General features: G+C 39.7%; 1 protein-coding gene across 2 annotated transcripts in view; it reads left to right on the top strand.

Moving 5' to 3' along the window:
- Positions 1–20,466, top strand: part of cemip (cell migration inducing hyaluronidase 1) — an 88,117-nt gene that overhangs the window by 48,980 nt on the left and 18,671 nt on the right. For both annotated transcript variants that reach the window (XM_079460602.1, XM_079460603.1), the window contains exons 7-12: positions 873–943; positions 1,061–1,156; positions 3,856–3,977; positions 4,645–4,792; positions 6,765–6,956; positions 19,765–19,934. In XM_079460602.1, coding sequence (XP_079316728.1) covers positions 873–943; positions 1,061–1,156; positions 3,856–3,977; positions 4,645–4,792; positions 6,765–6,956; positions 19,765–19,934 — 799 coding nt within the window. The remainder of the gene's footprint in view (positions 1–872; positions 944–1,060; positions 1,157–3,855; positions 3,978–4,644; positions 4,793–6,764; positions 6,957–19,764; positions 19,935–20,466) is intronic.

The following is a 20,466-nucleotide window of genomic DNA, read 5'->3' as shown; positions in this document are numbered from 1 at the left end:
CTTTCTCTTTTGTTGTATGAGAGAGAATGTTCACACCACGACAGAATGTGGCTCCAATTATATCTGTTTCCCTCCCATGTGACAAAGATCATCACAATTTTTGGCATTTCATATTTTAAATTCCTCGACTGGCATACTTTCAAATGTGGGAAAATCAGAAAGCTTTGAGTTGTGTTTAAAGCATCGTGAGTCAGGTGGCAGTATGAACACAATACTTGTTGTAGGTGAAGAAATGAATAAACAAATTAGCATTTATAATAAGTAAACAAGTTTATAAAAATTATATTTTTTAGTGTAGATCAATTATATTGAAATTAAATTTGATTTAATTATGTACATAATTTCAAGTCATCTTAAAAATCTATAATACGTTTACTAAAAATACACTTATAAATTTGCTTTTATTTGTGTGAGTAAATTACACAATACAAATACAATACAAAGGCATGTATAGATGCACATTTTTAAATGAGTCAGTCAGGTCTGAAGAAAATTGTTGTGATGATGATGTCTTTCAGAAGGAAGCAGGGCTCGAGCCGAGTCAACATCATTTACAGTGTTTGTCTAGGAGAGACATCTTATTCTCCTGTCCCGCCGTCTCTTCGCTGTTTCTCGCTTCCTCACACTTTATCTCTTTGGAACTTTCTTTGTCCTTCAAAAGTCTTCTGGATATCTCCACATTAGAGGCGTTTTGTCCTTGACAATTTGGATTGTGAAATTGTTGACAGAACAGAAATAGATAAAAGAAACACGATGAACTTTAAAGACCACTTAATGGTCTTAATCACCACTTAGGTCATGGATCAAAATGGACTGGAAATCCTTTCACATGAGCTTGTTGAGACTGAATGTGTGTGTACGTGTGTCGGCAGGCACCCGTGGAGTTTTATCACGGTGAAGGGGGACGCAACGTCATCGGTGGAGGATCACGCTGTCTATCAGGGTGAGGCTCTTCTACTGACTTATTCGCTTCAAACAAACACAAAGCTGAAATCAAATGTGTTGAAGCTGACTCTTTTCCCCTGATGCCATATGATCCTTTGTATGTGTGCGTGTTTAGGAACCAAGGCTTCTTCTGAAGCAAGGAGCTCTCGAGTGTTTCAGTCGGGTTACGGAGAACATTTCACCATCACAACCCTCAGTCAATGGGTGCAAGGTACAAACACAAACACATTTTGAATTTATGGTGTATTCATAGAAAGTTCACTATATACACAAATCAATTCTATAAGTTATATGTGATGTGTATTTGGGCCACTGGTAAACATTTTTAATAAACCAAACTACTGAACAATTTGGGCAAAATTACGACTTTATGAGGGGCAACATGATGGTAAAATTATGCCTGGAGTCAGAGCCAAAAATAGGGCTCAATTATGCCTAAACGAGGGTAAAAATTAGGGTACAATTATGCTTTTATGAGGGGCAGAAATAGGGCAAAATTACTCCTTTATGAGGGGCAAATTAGCTCAAAATTATGCCTTTATGATAGGCAAAGTTAGGATAAAATGTGTCTTTATGATGGGCAAAGTTAGGATAAAATGATGCCTTTATGATGGGCAAAGTTAGGATAAAATGATGCCTTTATGATGGGCAAAGTTAGGATAAAATGATGCCTTTATGATGGGCAAAGTTAGGATAAAATTATGTCTTTATGATGGGCAAAGTTAGGATAAAATGATGCCTTTATGAGGGGCAAATTTAGGTTAAAATTATGTCTTTATGATGGGCAAAGTTAGGATAAAATGATGCCTTTATGATGGGCAATGTTAGGATAAAATGATGCCTTTATGATGGGCAAATTTAGGATAAAATGATGTCTTTATGATGGGCAAAGTTAGGATAAAATGATGCCTTTATGATGGGCAAAGTTAGGATAAAATGATGCCTTTATGAGGGGCAAAGTTAGGATAAAATGATGCCTTTATGATGGGCAATGTTAGGATAAAATGATGCCTTTATGATGGGCAAAGTTAGGATAAAATGATGCCTTTATGATGGGCAAAGTTAGGATAAAATGATGCCTTTATGATGGGCTATGTTAGGATAAAATGATGCCTTTATGATGGGCAAAGTTAGGATAAAATGATGTCTTTATGATGGGCAAAGTTAGGATAAAATTATGTCTTTATGATGGGCAATGTTAGGATAAAATGATGCCTTTATGATGGGCAATGTTAGGATAAAATGATGCCTTTATGATGGGCAATGTTAGGATAAAATGATGCCTTTATGATGGGCAATGTTAGGATAAAATGATGTCTTTATGATGGGCAAAGTTAGGATAAAATGATGCCTTTATGAGGGGCAAATTTAGGATAAAATGATGCCTTTATGATGGGCAAAGTTAGGATAAAATTATGTCTTTATGATGGGCAATGTTAGGATAAAATGATGCCTTTATGATGGGCAATGTTAGGATAAAATGATGCCTTTATGATGGGCAATGTTAGGATAAAATGATGTCTTTATGATGGGCAAAGTTAGGATAAAATGATGCCTTTATGAGGGGCAAATTTAGGATAAAATTATGTCTTTATGATGGGCAAAGTTAGGATAAAATGATGCCTTTATGATGGGCAAAGTTAGGATAAAATGATGCCTTTATGATGGGCAAAGTTAGGATAAAATGATGCCTTTATGATGGGCAATGTTAGGATAAAATGATGCCTTTATGATGGGCAAAGTTAGGATAAAATGATGTCTTTATGATGGGCAAAGTTAGGATAAAATTATGTCTTTATGATGGGCAATGTTAGGATAAAATGATGCCTTTATGATGGGCAATGTTAGGATAAAATGATGCCTTTATGATGGGCAATGTTAGGATAAAATGATGCCTTTATGATGGGCAAATTTAGGATAAAATGATGCCTTTATGATGGGCAAATTTAGGATAAAATGATGTTTTTCTGCAATACGATTCTGTAATACGGCTATATTTGGATCACCTCCACTTTATATTTCTTCCCTGATCTATGTCAAAATCTCTCTACATCCCACAATGCTCAGCACTGTTAACTGATATCCGTTTGATGTCTGTCTGTCGCCCCCGAGTCCCAGCAGCTCATTTATCAGCCCACCACTATCACCTGTACATCTTCACCATCTAAAATAACATCACCATTCAGAAGGCGCCATCTGTTTATTCATCATCAGAGTCATAATGCAGTTAACAAATGTGAAGAATGTACTCATTGAGAGGTGAAATTGAAGTTCTTGCTGTATGATTGCAGCACGCAGATGGAGAAACTTGCAGAAATTTGTTCTTGAACGCCACTTTTTAAAAACCGCAAAGTAAAGTTTGGTGGTTTCTACCTCATGTCTTCGTATTTGAAAGAGTCATATTTAGATTTCGAACCACACGAGGATGAATAAAGGATGACAGAATTGTCATTTTAAGTGTCCCTTTAAAGCCAGAAAATCCAACATCTACTGTATGACACAATTTACACTTTTATTTCCCACCGCAAATTACCCAGCACCCTACTGTAGTGGATTCTCACAAAAGGGCTCTTTTTAATCTGCTGTGGCCTATAATCGTACAGGATGACCACTTTGAGAATTGTGCCGTGATCATAAACTGCGAGTTAAGGAGAATGTTAACATTGTTGTTTCATTGTCTTTCATTCGAATGTAATACAAGAAAGTGAACCGAATTCCCTTTCCGGCGAGACGTGAGGGGTGAACTGCAATTATCTCCGCATAAATAGACTTTGACGGTCAGAATTGCAAAACAGGGAGATTAAGGATGTAAATGAGACTAATATCTACACCCGAGCCTGTCTGCCGGGCCACGCAGGAGAGATGGCACGCATGCTTTAATCGCTCTCTCTATGTGTGTGCGTGTCTCAGAGGCGGAGTGGACCGAATGGTTTGACCGCGATGATGAGAGAGGGTCAGGTGACTGGGAAAAACTCTCCGAACTTCACAAAGCTTTTCCGGAGCGTCTGTGCAGTAATCCCTTGGATATTGAGGTAAATATTCTTACGCGCACACATACGGACAAACATGGATAAACACGTAGTGCAAACACAATTCGAAAGTCATAAATGGAGGAATGCAAGAAAATATTATTTATTTCACCACGACAGCTGATATGTTAAATCTTACAATTCACTCCGCACGGATATACATATTATTAAAATTCTTTAAACATCGAACGTTTTAGTGGTTCTGGCTAATTTGATTGAATGATCATGATGTCATTTGGACGTTTTCATCCCAGCGACGGTTGTGTTTAGACGTGGTGTTATGAGTAGACCTTCATGCATTCTTTTTTCGTATGTTTGTATAATCGCGTTTTTGTACAAATGCATAAGCATAATCTATAAATACTTAAGAGACTACAAGAGAGATTATAATGCACAAATTCACAAAACTGGAGCACTGTCGATTCACACTGAAACCGTGCAACAACATATTAACATTTACAGTTGAAACAACATATAATTGTTTAGTACTTCTAAAACACGGCACAGAAGGAGTAAGCTCTTTACAAAACATTATTTCACAAATTGGTATGGCAACCCGACAGTAAATCATTCAGACCTAGTTCAGTTTTAACGTCCAACTGACGCATTATGCAAGCAAGTGCTTTCATTGTTTCATAACTGTACTTATAAAAGCCTTTTTTCCCATCAGGCTGAAACTGTTGAAGGCATCTCTGCCAACGCCACAGGAGAAATCTTCTCCAAGTTCGACAAAAACTACGGCTTTGTGTGCCTTAACAAAGACCAGGTGGATGGGATTTGCCACAACTACCACGTGCGCTTTCTGTGCGGCAAGCTCGGTATGTTCCATCTCGGGTCTGCTTTGTTTTTGCATTTTTACATTTCACGAAAAATCATTAAATATCATAAAGGAATTATTTTTAGAATAAATTCACCCTCATGTCATCACAGATGTACAGTATATTGCTTTCTTCACAAATTTTAGGAATGAAAAGCTGTAATTTTCTATCCATGTAAATGACCCAACATGTGCTTGACTACTATTTTGAACTTGTGGAGCGAAATTAAAACCAAACCTGATATTTTGTCTCGAGACACATGGGAACCAGTGATATTTGAAGATGTCATATTTGGCTTTATTAAGTTTCATTTCAGATATTAAATGGTTTGCTAACACACACCTTCAGTGTCGGAAGATATTGTTTGGATTTTTTGGGGATGTTTGTGCTTTTTGGAGCATCAGCGTGTTCTACATTATAAATAGACATTAAGTGATATAGTGGTATAGTTTTATTTAAATCTTCATTTATATTCAGCTGAAGATAGAAACGTCTGGGATGGCATGAGAGCAAGTCAATCGAGAGAATTGTTTAATTGAATATTTGGATGAACCTTTTTTAAATGATAATATACTTGCTCATATCGAATCTTGGAACAGTCGATTGTTGACTGTTGAATGTTATCCAGTGCTGGTCTCGTCCATACAAAGTGAATTCTGATGTTGTCAGGAACGAAGACAACAACAACCTTAAAGTAGTTTGTATGACTTATTATTTCAAATCTTCTATGTTTGTGTGAGAATTTACATCTTATCTCTTTCATGATGCTCTCCGTGTTCAACGCTGGCGCATCGGTTGTTCCAGGTATAACAGTAATGATGCTCGATGTCACCGGATGTCAATGATGATCTAAAAACTTTAAAATTCACTTTGTATGAAAAAAAGAAGCGGGTTGTGCTTCAATAATGATTAATGGCGGAATTTTCTTTCCTGGATGAACTGCTCGCTTGAATGCGGCGACTAACATTTGGAGAATATTTGGTTCGTAACTCCACAACCCAAGATAATATCATCCAATATCATTTATTAAATGTGAGAAATTGTGCTGATGTCTGATGACTGTTGCCTGAAGCATTGGGATGGGTTTAGGACAGAATCTTGTTTGACCGACCAATCGGAATCGAACCCTACCCCATTTTCCCTGAATACCTTTTTTCACTCTGAATACGGTCCGATTATAGACACAAAGTGGGTTTTGCGCGTTGGCATTTAATGTCTCGCGAAGCCCATTTGACTTCCTCTGGTGCCTTTCAGACGTTAACACCATGACTGTCAGCCCTTTGGAATTCCTCACACAAGTAATGAGAGTTTTGTCAAATGTAGACGTCCGTTCTAAGTGATTTGTGATGACTTCCACTCCAAGGACAATTTCTGCGACAACTTGAGCTCGTACGCTTGTCAAATGAAATGTGCACTTTGCTGTCTATATTTAGACAAAAGGAACCGGAAAGCTTTGGAAATATACTTCTCGCTCGACTTCATCATTTTTATCATGGCTTTTTCACGCTCTAAACGTGAACTGTGCGAAGTGCCGGGCTGTAACAAAACTGACAATTTGTCGTAGATCAATTTAATCCGCACTTGAAAATTCCTTTTTTGTTTCTTTACTCTTACTGATTTAGGCTTGAAAGTCATAAATAAATGACAGGGATTGGATTCTTCAGGTTCGTGTTAGCGGATTTCATTTTCCCAAATTGGAACGATAGGTCTTGCAGCTGGACTGTGTCCTTCAAACTCAATATAACTCAATACAATGCCATTCATAGATCACATTATTTCTGTTGTTTGTTCTTTTTAAATGGCATCAGATGTTTGATAGTTATCCTTGCTAACACACTACTGTCTACCATTGTTTGACAAACAGACAGTCCCGCCCTAGCTCCATTGTTTGGCTGATTTGAGTGAATCAAATTGATTTATATAGCGCTCTTCACAATTTCGCATTTCTGAACCTGTGTGTGTCCATCAACAGTGCGACCACAGGCCTCCATCACCGTAGACACGTTGTCTAACTGCAGTATTTTGGAGCTGGCGGATGAACCTCACGGTTGGACGTCTGGTGACCGGATCGTGGTGGCCAGTACGGATTACTCCATGCACCAGGTTGAGGAGTTCAGCGTGCTTCCTTGTGCCTCATGCTCAAGAAACCAGATCAAGGTCGAAGGTAAGTTGTTCTTCCTCTTCATTTCTTCATCGATGACATTTTGATTGTTAATGCACAGCCAAATGATGTCAGAGTCAACTTTAACATTTGAATCCTTCCTATTATACCTCTCTGCCATCTCTATACTATGGAAAACGTGCCAAAACATTTGAAAAGTCAAGAACAATGCACCAGTTCAATGTACTCAATGAGTAACTGGTAAAACTTCCCTTTATGGTTGCCAGGGTATTGCTATGTGGTTACTAAGAAGAGTGGTTTTATAACGTTGCTATGTGGTTGCTATGGCGTTTTGTGATGTATGTGGAATGCCTTAGTAAACTCAACTACCATAATGCCCGGTCACCCAGACCTGGCAACCGAAAGATGAAACTTGGCATCTGAGACAAAGCTTGTGCTTCAGCAATAAAAAAACATTTATCTCGAGGCCCAAAAGTGTTCACGTTTTAAATAAGCTTCTTCTGATGTCTTTGCCCTTTATCTCGGAGGGTTTTAAATGCCTTACGTGAGATTAAAGGAGTACGGAGCACTTTAAAGTGAAGATTTACTTTAGAACTGGAGAACTTTGAGCCTGAAGTGTGTGAACTTCTTTCTCTTGTTTTGCGCAAAACTGTATTTGATTCTTCTCTTGCTAAATAGTATACCAGTATTACACACAACGGTACGTTACTCACAGCCTGCTTATTGGAAATCAAAGAGATAGTTTAATTGGATTGAAAAGCTTTCGTGTGAACAACTGAGAAGAAAGAAATAGTTCGATTGAGCTTAATATGAGGGAATGAAAAAAGGGGTACAGAAATATTTTATATAAATAGAATATAAATTAAATAGAAAAATAATTACCTCAAACACATCAAATCTCACTCTCAGTCACAATCGATTTCAGAAATCACCTTTGTTGTGTACAGTGTAGTGTAGTGTAGTGAAGTATACTGTAGTGTACCACGTGTAGTGTTATGTAGTGAAGTATACTGTAGTGTACCTAGTGTAGTGTAGTGAAGTATACTGTAGTGTACCACGTGAAGTGTAGTGTAGTGAAGTATACTGTAGTGTACCTAGTGTAGTGTAGTGAAGTATACTGTAGTGTACCACGTGTAGTGTTATGTAGTGAAGTATACTGTAGTGTACCTAGTGTAGTGTAGTGAAGTATACTGTAGTGTACCACGTGAAGTGTAGTGTAGTGAAGTATACTGTAGTGTACCTAGTGTAGTGTAGTGAAGTATACTGTAGTGTACCACGTGTAGTGTAGTGTAGTGAAGTATACTGTAGTATACCTAGTGTAGTGTAGTGAAGTATACTGTAGTGTACCACGTGAAGTGTAGTGTAGTGAAGTATACTGTAGTGTACCTAGTGTAGTGTAGTGAAGTATACTGTAGTGTACCACGTGAAGTGTAGTGTAGTGAAGTATACTGTAGTGTACCTAGTGTAGTGTAGTGAAGTATACTGTAGTGTACCACGTGAAGTGTAGTGTAGTGAAGTATACTGTAGTGTACCTAGTGTAGTGTAGTGAAGTATACTGTAGTGTACCACGTGTAGTGTTATGTAGTGAAGTATACTGTAGTGTACCTAGTGTAGTGTAGTGAAGTATACTGTAGTGTACCACGTGTAGTGTTATGTAGTGAAGTATACTGTAGTGTACCTAGTGTAGTGTAGTGAAGTATACTGTAGTGTACCACGTGAAGTGTAGTGTAGTGAAGTATACTGTAGTGTACCTAGTGTAGTGTAGTGAAGTATACTGTAGTGTACCACGTGTAGTGTTATGTAGTGAAGTATACTGTAGTGTACCTAGTGTAGTGTAGTGAAGTATACTGTAGTGTACCACGTGAAGTGTAGTGTAGTGAAGTATACTGTAGTGTACCTAGTGTAGTGTAGTGAAGTATACTGTAGTGTACCACGTGAAGTGTAGTGTAGTGAAGTATACTGTAGTGTACCTAGTGTAGTGTAGTGAAGTATACTGTAGTGTACCACGTGTAGTGTAGTGTAGTGAAGTATACTGTAGTGTACCTAGTGTAGTGTAGTGAAGTATACTGTAGTGTACCACGTGTAGTGTTATGTAGTGAAGTATACTGTAGTGTACCTAGTGTAGTGTAGTGAAGTATACTGTAGTGTACCACGTGTAGTGTAGTGTAGTGAAGTATACTGTAGTGTACCTAGTGTAGTGTAGTGAAGTATACTGTAGTGTACCACGTGAAGTGTAGTGTAGTGAAGTATACTGTAGTGTACCTAGTGTAGTGTAGTGAAGTATACTGTAGTGTACCACGTGTAGTGTAGTGTAGTGAAGTATACTGTAGTGTACCTAGTGTAGTGTAGTGAAGTATACTGTAGTGTACCACGTGAAGTGTAGTGTAGTGAAGTATACTGTAGTGTACCTAGTGTAGTGTAGTGAAGTATACTGTAGTGTACCACGTGTAGTGTAGTGTAGTGAAGTATACTGTAGTGTACCACGTGTAGTGTTATGTAGTGAAGTATACTGTAGTGTACCTAGTGTAGTGTAGTGAAGTATACTGTAGTGTACCACGTGAAGTGTAGTGTAGTGAAGTATACTGTAGTGTACCATCTGTAGTGTAGTGTAGTGAAGTATACTGTAGTGTACCTAGTGTAGTGTAGTGAAGTATACTGTAGTGTACCACGTGTGGTGTAGTGTAGTGAAGTATACTGTAGTGTACCTAGTGTAGTGTAGTGAAGCATACTGTAGTGTACCACGTGTAGTGTAGTGTAGTGAAGTATACTGCAGTGTACCATCTGTAATGCAGTGTAGTGTACTGTAGTGTAGTGCAGTGTAATGCAGTATACTGTAGTGTAATGCAGTGGAGTTAAGTGTTGTATACTGTTGTGTAGTATTGTGCAGTGCACTGTTCTGTAGTGTAGTGTAGCGCAGTGTGTAATTGTAGTGTACTGTATTGTAGTGCAGTGCAGTTTGGCACGGTGTACTGTTGTGTACTGCAGTGCAGTGTACTGTAGTGTAGTGCAGTGCAGTGTAGTATACTGTAGTGTACATAGGGTAGTATAGTGAAGTATACTGTAGTAAACCACGTGTAGTGTAGTGTAGTGAAGTATACTGTAGAGTACCATCTGTAATGCAGTGTAGTGTAGTGTTGTGTAGTATAGTGCAGTGCACTGTTCTGTAGTGTAGTGTAGCGCAGTGTGTAATTGTAGTGTACTGTAGTGTAGTGCAGTGCCGTGCAGTATATTTTAGTTTTATTGCAGTGAAGTAAACTATAAAACAGGAAACTACTAATTTAGAAGTTTTCATAGTGCATTTACACACATTTAATAAACTTGTAAGTAAGGGAGGTATTCATGATCATTGACGTGGTGCTTGACGTTTGCTGCTCTCGTACAAGTTTCCACTCCACTGAATTGCTTTGCGCTCCCATTCTGAATTGCAGTATTATTTTCTCATAGATATAGCGCATCAGTGAACAGCAATTTTTGCAAGTCGTACCACTGGTTTTTTAAAGCACTCTAGCTGGGAATGCTAACTTCTATTCAAACCCTTACATAGTTTGGAGCTCGTTTTCCTATTAGAAAATACATTTGTCATAAACCCATTTCTGTGTGTTTGAGTCCTAAGTCCTGCTTGGCTTTCAGACTACTTAGAAGTGCTCACTCTACCTTAGGGCTACAAAATATTGGCGCTTTTGTTAAATACCTTGAAGCTCACTTCAGGCTCGACTTAATGCTGGCATCTGGAAAATGACATATTTCTGAAAGAGGCAGAATCTGGTGTGCTAGAGATTTCTGAAGAGTTCCCACAGTCCGTCCGATGAGTTCTGCAGTTCTGTCAGCGTGAAGCTGCTCTCTTGTTCCCATCATACACACCATTCGCTCAATTTGACCTGATCTTCTGCCCCTTGTGCCATCATTTTTTCTATTTTCCTACTATAAATTTCACATAGCTCCTTTGAAGGACCAAAGCAATCTCTATAAAGCATTCTCCAACTTTAGTCCTCCTAATAACTTCATCTCAAAGTTTTTTGCGCTTGATTTTGAAAGGGATGGTTCACACAAGGATAGAAATCCACTCAGACTCACGTGGTTTAGAACTCTTTCGTAATAAGATCTACGATCATTTTGAGAAACGTCACGGTGGTTTTGTGGCCATACAATAGGGGTCAATGTTGTTTGGTTACCGACATCCCTCAAACTATCTTATTTTGTGTTCTGCAGAAGAAAGAAAGTCATACAGGTCTGAAACGACATGACTGTGCAATCGCAAAAGCATCTTCTTTTAGACAGTGTTTTGGGATATAATCCACCAACCCTACCACATTTAGACAAGAAGTCTACAAAACACTCAATATAGTCTTTTAGAAGTTTGATATTGCGAATGGCATGTCTCTGGATTAAGAGTTATTTCTTTTAATCTGAGACAGTGTATTCCATGCACACAGAGGATTCCCGCCCTTGCGTTCTGTATTTGCTGATACAGCTGTTGGATTACATTAGAACAGGAATGGATTTGATATGGGATTTACGTGGGATTTGAGTTTCACATATTTTATCTGAAACTGTTGTTACGGCCTTACACGAGAACTTGCATTTTGGGAATGCGTGCGTTGGTTCTGTTCCAAGATCCAGCGAGCTGCCTACATGGGCACTTTATCATCATCCTACCTGAGATGAAACGCCATGAATGACCGATTTGAACCTTGCCAGGTTTTAAAATAACACAAATATCGACATTTTTTATGTTAATATGTTTGTGTGCGGATTTAATTATTTCGATCATCATACTTTCAGAAACTTCACGTGACTTGTCACAACGATTGATTTTTCGACGAAGGACGACACAAGACAATGCACACTGTTCACGTTGGCACAAGCTGTACTGCTTTCGTGTTATTTTAAGAGGCCTAGAAGTCTTTAGCTGCTTCCGATTAAATACGGCAACTGTTTCCCTGCGCCGCTCAGCATGCAAGCTAATATTGAGACGCCAAGCGAGCACAATGTACTTTCGCATCCATTAAACCATTTCCCCCTTATTACTCTGCCGCATTAAATATCTCCAGGCTGTTGACGGGTCCCATCACAGCATTCCTCATCTCCATACACAAAGTGCACTTTTCTTCAGTCTAGACTTCAAAATTAAACCACACCGCATTAAACCTCACTTGTTTTGTGTGTTTCTTTGAAAACCTTTGCAGATGTTTGCTCATTCTCCACATTTTCAATATCCGTTTAATATCAACTTTGCCTTCGGGTGCAACTGTGGATGTCCTCCGCTGCCGCTGGTCAGCCATGACACATTCAATGCAGACACGGAATAGAGACTTTGCCAAAACATGCAGATGGAAATCAATGGCCGAAGCCACTGGGTTCGTGAGATTTAACCAAACGTATAAGCAGTTTTGAAATGTAAATTTTAAACACGGTCCGTTTTCAAATCCACTGCATGTCAATGCCGTGGCTCAGAGTAAATTATCAGTTGTCAGGATTTGTGGCTTTAACGTTAAACTTTTCCATCGAGTCCTTCAAAAGCCTTCGTTTCCCATACATTAACTTGCAGCGCTTCAACATAATTACTCTTGTCAGATAACAGCCAAACGTTTCTCTTTTCAAATCACGCGTCTCTTTTTCAGATGTCATGTTCCTTTTCTGTCATGTGTGGTCTGCTAAATGAAGGGGTTTTTGTGCTGCATTTTTAATCCAGCGTTCCTTTACAATCGTGTCGAGAATGAATGAAAACAAAGAGCTGCATATCAAACATCCTTTGCATATCAAAGGAACCGAGTACTTGAAAGAGAAGACGTAATGAAAGATTAGGAAAAGTCATTTTGAATACATTGTGAGATACTGATAGCTTTTTTCAGACGTTTTTCTAGGGTATCGAAGAAATGATCAGACGTAATGAATAAATGTTTGTAAGATATTACCGTATTGAATCACTGAAGTAAAAGTGGAGACCAGTTCCTTGATTTACATTTAAAAGGACTTTTGATGAAAATACTTTTTTTCCATATCAGCTCATTGAATCTATATTATTCATCTTTTATTGTGAAGGTGGAAGCCTGAATAAGCTGTACTTTACTAAGAACGTACAGTTTGTGTCAAAGGTTAGAAAAAAACTATACATTTACTTTGATGGGGTACCTGAGCAATATTGATGGACACATGGACTCTTTTTTATTTTAGCCAATAAATAACCAACCATAACATCTTAGCAGCTGTATGGCAACATGCAAACAACCAGTCGTAATAGTGGACCAAGCACTTACATAAAAACACCACTTAAATTCTATACAGAAATTGTTAAAATAAAATAAAATCTTGCCGTTTTTGTCATACTACCATATACTTGGATAAACATTGTTTCTGGTTTGAACAGACTTATTTGTTGTTCAAGAAAGTTAAAGATTCGGTGGCTAGCTGATGCTGACAATAGCCAAAAATGTATCTTCCTAAAGATCCTAAAGATAAGAAATCACAATTTGGGCTCTTGACCGGAAAAACATCAGCCAGTTTCTCTGTTTATTGTTACTTTCAAAAAATTATTTCAATTTGACTTAAATTTTTTGTCTAGCTCTAAGACGCTCTCTCCAAAACACCATCATTGAGAGCATTTCCATCTGTTCCATTGTTGATTCCTTATCTCCAGCCTCCCCACAATTCTGTGTGACATCTCTCTGTTGGTTTCTATTTTAAGAGTAGAGTCAGCCGCTCGCTTCTTCCTTAAGACGTCTGCACAGTGACTCACAGGACCAGACCAAACTGCTGCTCCTGCGCACCTTTACAATTATAAGCATTTGCCAGTGTTCGTTGTTGTAATGTTTGTTCAGATGAACATTGATGGTTTGCAGTTCTTTGGTTGATTCACATGGATGATTGTGTTTAAAACATTGTCAAAACTGTCAAAAGTGCCGCACATTTTAACAATAATATTTTATTTAGAAATGCTGACATCGTTTTTAATTGTGTTGCGCATCCATACCAATTCTTAAACTAGTAAGGACATGTATGTTCTCAAACCGATTCTCAGATTTACGCTGGTTTAATTGAATTATTTTTGTTTTACAAATGATTTTGCGCATTTCCCATTCATTTTCAATCGGGGTCATCTTGATATGGAACCCAAAACTTGGTATGGACCCCAAATTCCAGATTAATAAAAAATTAAAAATGGTAGCCCATTTTTCGGTCGAAAGACTGAGACGAAAGGAACCATTTTTAGGTAAACTTGGTTGGGGTCATAAGGGTTAAAACATTTGTAGACAAGAAATTTATATTATAACGCATAAATGGATGTCTCTGTGCTAAGCCCCGGATATCCATTCACCCTAGAACCCGCCCAGTTGCTAGGGTGTCGCTATGCAACAACCATGGTGTTATTAGCATTCGGCACGTTGCGTTTTAAGTATGTTCTGGTAACATGTGCATCGGATGGTGGTTGTTAGGGTGTCGCTAGGGTGATTTGAGTAGGCTTAAAGACCCACTGAAGTGCCTTGAAATATGTAGCTCAGTTTGATGCGTTGATGTAATTTCCTCAATGTTTTTGTTTTTGCTGGACAGTACAGCGTAGAGACAGGAAATAATGGGATGAGAGATGTACAGGAGCCCGGAAATGACCTTGAGCCAGGATTGAAACTCAGGTCACCCACAGTGTTTTTTGTGCAACATGTCGGCGCACCGCCCACTGGACCACTGGCACCAACATGACTCCTCCTACTTTTATGATAGCCAATAGAGTTTACCTCACAGTGTGGAATCTGATGAGACGCTGAAGTGCAGGATGATGTCATAAAAAACGTTAATTCGTATTTGTGGAAGTGAGAGACTGCTAATACTTTCTAAATGTACCATATAGACATATTTTCTGGCATATTCATAATGATGCCAAAAGCCAAAATATGTTTATTCTATTTGGACGGAAAATCACAAACCCTGTCGCGTTGATAAGCAATAACACACCCTCTTCACAATAAGCCTTATGATTTATCAGTAATGTTACAGTATATGAAATACAAACAGTATGACACATTATTTGTTCATAGCTATGAAAAACTAAAGTAACTTCAATAAAACACCATTATAAAGGTTGACAGTATTATCTGGTGTTTTGTCCATTAGCACATGTGCGCGCTTTCTTTGTTTCGGCATGTTTTTCTAGCGAACCTGAATTCAAATCACCCCTAGACGCCCCATAGCCGAATTAAAAATAATGATGTCTAATACTACTATATATACCTCTATTGTTGAAGAGTAAAAGTCAAGGTCTGCTCAGCTTGTGGGCATATCACTGTGACTTTTCACACTCACAGACTAATTAAACACGGACACAACTCACACGGCGTTAAGAATCTGTTCACGTAGATCCTTCTGTCGCTACCTCTGGCTATTCAGTGTGTGTGAATGCCAATGTGTGTGTTTACTGGCTAATTTCACAATAGACTCTTTAATTAAGACCTTAATGACACCGAATACAAGTGTGTCTCCACACCGAGGCCTGGATGCGCACGTGACCGCGCATGTTTACGCGTCCCTTCTCTGAACCGCAGACCGGAGGTCATACCTTCATTACCTTTTGAGTCTTCATCAGTCTCGACCGGGTTACGGCGAGCGAGGATGGGACGAAAAACAAGACGTCTGCCTTATTCATCAGCACATTCCTCTGGAACACGCGTGTAGCCGGTGACAGTAATGAAGCGTTCATTGGAGATTAATAGCGATGGCTTGTCTGTCTGTGTTTCCGTCTTTGATACGGAAACGCCGGGGTGGTTTTGTTTCATCTCGCTTATGAAACTCTCATGAAAGCCATTAGACAGTTTTCCAGCCCTGAGGAAACTCATTTAAACATATCGGCGAAGACGGCGCTCGCACGCTGAGCGAATGCGTGCGCTTGGTTCTCTCCCATTGAAAATGATCTTGATTGTATGGAGTATGAGAATAGTACAGCGACATTGCATCTATGTATGTGCAATCCCTTGGGATCAAACCCACGACCTTAGCATTGCTAGTCCCATGCTCTAACCACTGGGCTTTATGAGATTCCTCTGGAATGACTTGCCCCGTAATGCATCACTGTACACGCAAGTTGTGTTTGCTTTCACAAATGTCGAAGGTACAGTTGACAGAGCTCAACTTGTATTAAACCTTGAACATTCCTTTGAACAGACACCCTCGGTAATTCATACCCCAATTGTATGTTTTCAAAAGTAAATGCCACGGGGTGTTGATAGAACATCGTTCTTCTGTGTGTTATTTAGCGGGGCGTGGACGAGTGCTGAGTATTTTTGCTGGACGGCGGATTAGCTGTTGATTTTTTTGGGTGAATTATGGATGTGTTTTGTTTCTGAGAGTGCCTATGTGGAGCGTCAGGGCAAGTGTGTGCTTGTACAGTATACGGGCGTTATGAATGTCTGACCACATCTGTTCTGGGTGTCACATGAAAAGTGATGCATGCAGACAGCTTTTTCTTTGGCAATTTGCTTTTTAACTGGTTCCCAAATCGTTTGTGAGAGAGAAATTTGTCCCAATCTTCTTCTTAAAAAAACTTATTAGGGTATTGCTTTGATTTAATACAGACAATTTATTTAACTGATTTACTTACATACTACTTTACGCATTTGCCTGATGTTTTTGTCCAAAGTGGTCTACGGAGCGTTCATGGTCTTAAACGTTTGTAAATCAACGTGTTCCCTGTAAATCAAACCATCGACCTTGGCTTTACATGCTCTGCCGGTTGAGACGCAGGAACAAAATGAACGAATTTCTTCACATTACTGCGACGTTCCTTCTAGGTGTTAAAGTTATCGGTTAAATGGATTTGTCCATCTGAGCCATTCAGACTCTGTCAGTCCACGAGAAACACAGAACAGAAGACGAAAGAGTCTCATTCAACGAGAGGAGAATGGCTCTCAGTTTTAAGACCTCGGCAGGTCACGCGTACTAGATTTGGAGCTGTGCTACACAGAGAATTAAAGGCATAATATGTAAGATTTGTTACCATTGACCAGAAAACCAGTCATAAGTAGCACAAGTATATATGTAGCAATAGTCAACAATACATTGTATGGGTCAAAATCATTTTTCTTTTATGTCAAAAATCATTAGGATATTAAGTAAAGATCGTGTTCCATGAAGATATTTTGTAAATTGCCTACCCTAAATATATCAGAACTTTATTTTTGTTAGTGTTTTGTTATTTTTGCTCGGATTTACTCCCTTAAGATTGATATCTATGTAAAGCTTAGAATTCCAGCTTTCGGGTTTATATGCTCTCCACAACGTCATTCAAGGGGTAAACCAATAGAGCGATTAAACAGACCTGTTTCTTATTAGCAACAGCCTGCCACAGCGCCTCTGATGGACAACTTTCAAGGCAAACTTCTCAATATTTAGATTCTTTTGCACCCTCATATTCCAGTTTTAAATAGTTGTATCTCAGCCTAACATCGTCCTATCCTAACAAAATACCTCAATGGAAAGCTTATTTACTCAGCGTTCAGATGATGTATAAATCTTAATTTCAAAAAATGTTCCCCTGTGACTGGTTTGGTGGTCCAGGGTCACATTCTTGCATTATAATATTAAACAGAATGTGGTGATGGAAAGGGTCACATCTGCCAGATTGGCTCTCCCGTCACCAAACAAAACAGGGAAGCACTTGCAGTCTGTTGACGTCTGTTTGTCAAAGTGTCGTTGTGAACTTTCACCCTCGCCGCTTCACGCCAGCTGGCAGTCAACTCATCTGATGGTGCTTTTAAAGTCATCGAGCGATTAGAAATAGATGTGCATTGGTCTTGCGGTCAGTAGAACACCGCACAATAATTAAACCGGTGTTTGTGCCAAATAAACTCTGCAGAGACTTACCTGTCTGGGAGATGAAATCTGTCTTTATTTGATTGCTCAGAGGTTGTTCTCTCAAAGCCTAGGAGACTGGATTGAGTCCTCAGTTACGATTGGTTGACGTATCAACATTATTTCTTGATGTAACAACCTTATGTAACAAGACAGTGTAAATATTTATCAGGATAACAATTATGTGTGTAAGGCGAATGAATGAAATCATACGATTATTCAAAAAAAGCAAGAAGGAAGCCGCATCCTCAAATTTAACTCCACTGGGCAAAGGCAGTCAGTCTGGTCAGGCAGACCAGCAATCCATATAAAGGGGAATATACAGAGTCTCATGTCATATTCCAGATTTGCAGTTCTTTCTCATGTCAACAGAATACTCAGACTCTTGGAAAATAATGGCTGTAGTGATGTTAAAAAGTGAAAGCATGAGGGTGGAGAGACGCCTCATCCATTAAAGTAGAAGCAGTTTGTCAACATTGCAGAGTCTCTCGGGGCTTGCCTGAGGAATCCAGGGAGCATTGCATCTCTGCTTGTGATTATCAGAACGCTCTCCTCAGCATCTGGGTCAGTTGAGGAGAGAGTCTGAGGCACGACTGACATCTCTCTCTCTCTCTCTCTCTCTCTCTCTCTCTCTCTCTCACAGCCGTCTCTCTCTCTCTGTCTCTGTCTCTGTCTCTGTCTCGTGTCTGTCTCTCTCTCTCTCTGTCTCTCTCTCTCTCTGTCTCTGTCTCTGTCTCTGTCTCGTGTCTGTCTCTCTCTCTCTCTGTCTCTCTCTCTCTCTGTCTCTGTCTCTGTCTCTGTCTCTGTCTCTGTCTCGTGTCTGTCTCTCTCTCTCTCTCTCTCCGTCTCTCTCACAGCCGTCTCTCTCTCTCTCTCTCTCTGTCTCTGTCTCTGTCTCTGTCTCTGTCTCGTGTCTGTCTCTCTCTCTCTCTCTCTCTCTCTCTCCGTCTCTCTCACAGCCGTCTCTCTCTCTCTCTCTCTCTCTCTCTGTCTCTGTCTCTGTCTCTGTCTCGTGTCTGTCTGTCTCTCTCTCTTCTCTCTCTCTCTCTCTCTCTCTCTCTCTCTCTCTCTCTCTCTCTCTCTCTCTCTCTCTCTCTCTCTCTCTCTCTCTCTCTGTCTCTGTCTCTGTCTCTGTCTCTGTCTCTGTCTCTGTCTCGTGTCTGTCTCTCTCTCTCTCTCTCTCTCTCTCCGTCTCTCTCACAGCCGTCTCTCTCTCTCTCTCTGTCTCTGTCTCTGTCTCTGTCTCGTGTCTGTCTCTCTCTCTCTCTCTCTCTCTCTCTCTCTCTCTCTCTATCTCTCTCTCTCTCTCTCTCTCTCTCTCTCTCTCTCTCTCTCTCTCTCTCTCTCTCTCTCTCTCTGTCCCCCGTTGCCCATTCTAATTTGAGCCATGAATTTCAGAAACAAAACATATATGATAACTAAGGAAAGCTCGCCCTCCTCTCTCTCTCTCTCTCTCTCTCATTTGGCCTATTTTCTCCCTCAGCTTTTTTAATATACTGTATTTCGTTATGTATCGTCGGTCTCTTCGGTCTCACTCTCAAGTTTCTCTCTCAGTTGTTCATCTATCTGTCTGTCTATCCTTTCTGTCTGTCTGTCTGTATATCCTATCTATCCATCCATCTATCCATCCATCCATAATCTTCTCGACTTATATGTCTGTCTATTCGGTCTATTCTCACTACTTGTCAATCTATTCTGACTGTCTGTCTGTCTATATATCTAGTCGGTCTGTCTTGTCTGAATATACAGTTTCTATTCTGTCTATCCTGTCTGTCTGTCTATTCTTTCTATCGATTATGTCTGTCTGTATATCTAAAAAACTGTCTGTCTCACCTACCTACCTACCAAACTAACTATCATGTAGTTGTGTGTGTCTGTCTATATATCTGTCTATACAGTATATCTGTCTGTCTGTCTATCTACACATTATATCTATTCTGTCTACCCTATCTGTCTGTGTCTGGCTGTCTGTTTAGTAAGGAAGGTTAGCTGTAATTGTTGTGTCATTCTCCAGGTAAACCAGCGTACCTTCACATGGGAGAGGAGGTGGATGGTGTGGACATGCGTGCGGAGGTCGGCCTGTTGAGTCGAAACATCCTGATCAGAGGCGAGATGGAGCCCACCTGTTATGACAACGAAGCCTGCAAATTCTTTTCCTTTGACACGTTCGGTGGACATTTCAAGGTACACCCATATCATATCAAGCACACATATCTCAAAAGCCAAGTAGCACCCGCATTTGCTTTGTAATGCCTCCGTCCACAAGCTCATCTGGACATTCACACTTTCAGAGTGAGTTATTGCCACGACGCCACCTCCGGCTCGACATTAACACTCTGTCAAATAAGCCGAAGGGAATGTTCTCTGGCTTGAGCTCATGTGATCCTGACAGCGTGTAAAGAGACTGTCAGTGTGTGTGTGTGTGTGTGTGTGTGCGTGTGTTTGGGCGACTCCAGCCGCTGACCTCTCGAGTAATTGGCCCAGATCTGACTGTTCCCATCCCCTCCTCACCCTTGCTGTCACGAGAAGGTTGCCCCGTTTCCATTCAAGAAGACATTTCTTCACAACTAGACCAACCTGTCTTCAAAAATGTTGGATGTTTTTGATACACACAATTTGTGCACTATGTTCAGTATTTTATGAGGCCGTATGAGAAAACCAAACTGAATAGTAATGGTGTCATTGTTTACTGAAAATCTTCTCCTGCAATGTCGCT

This window comes from Barbatula barbatula (genome assembly GCF_947034865.1).
Source record: "Barbatula barbatula genome assembly, chromosome: 1".
Taxonomy (NCBI): domain Eukaryota; kingdom Metazoa; phylum Chordata; class Actinopteri; order Cypriniformes; family Nemacheilidae; genus Barbatula; species Barbatula barbatula.
This window is presented reverse-complemented; position numbering and strand designations above follow the sequence as displayed.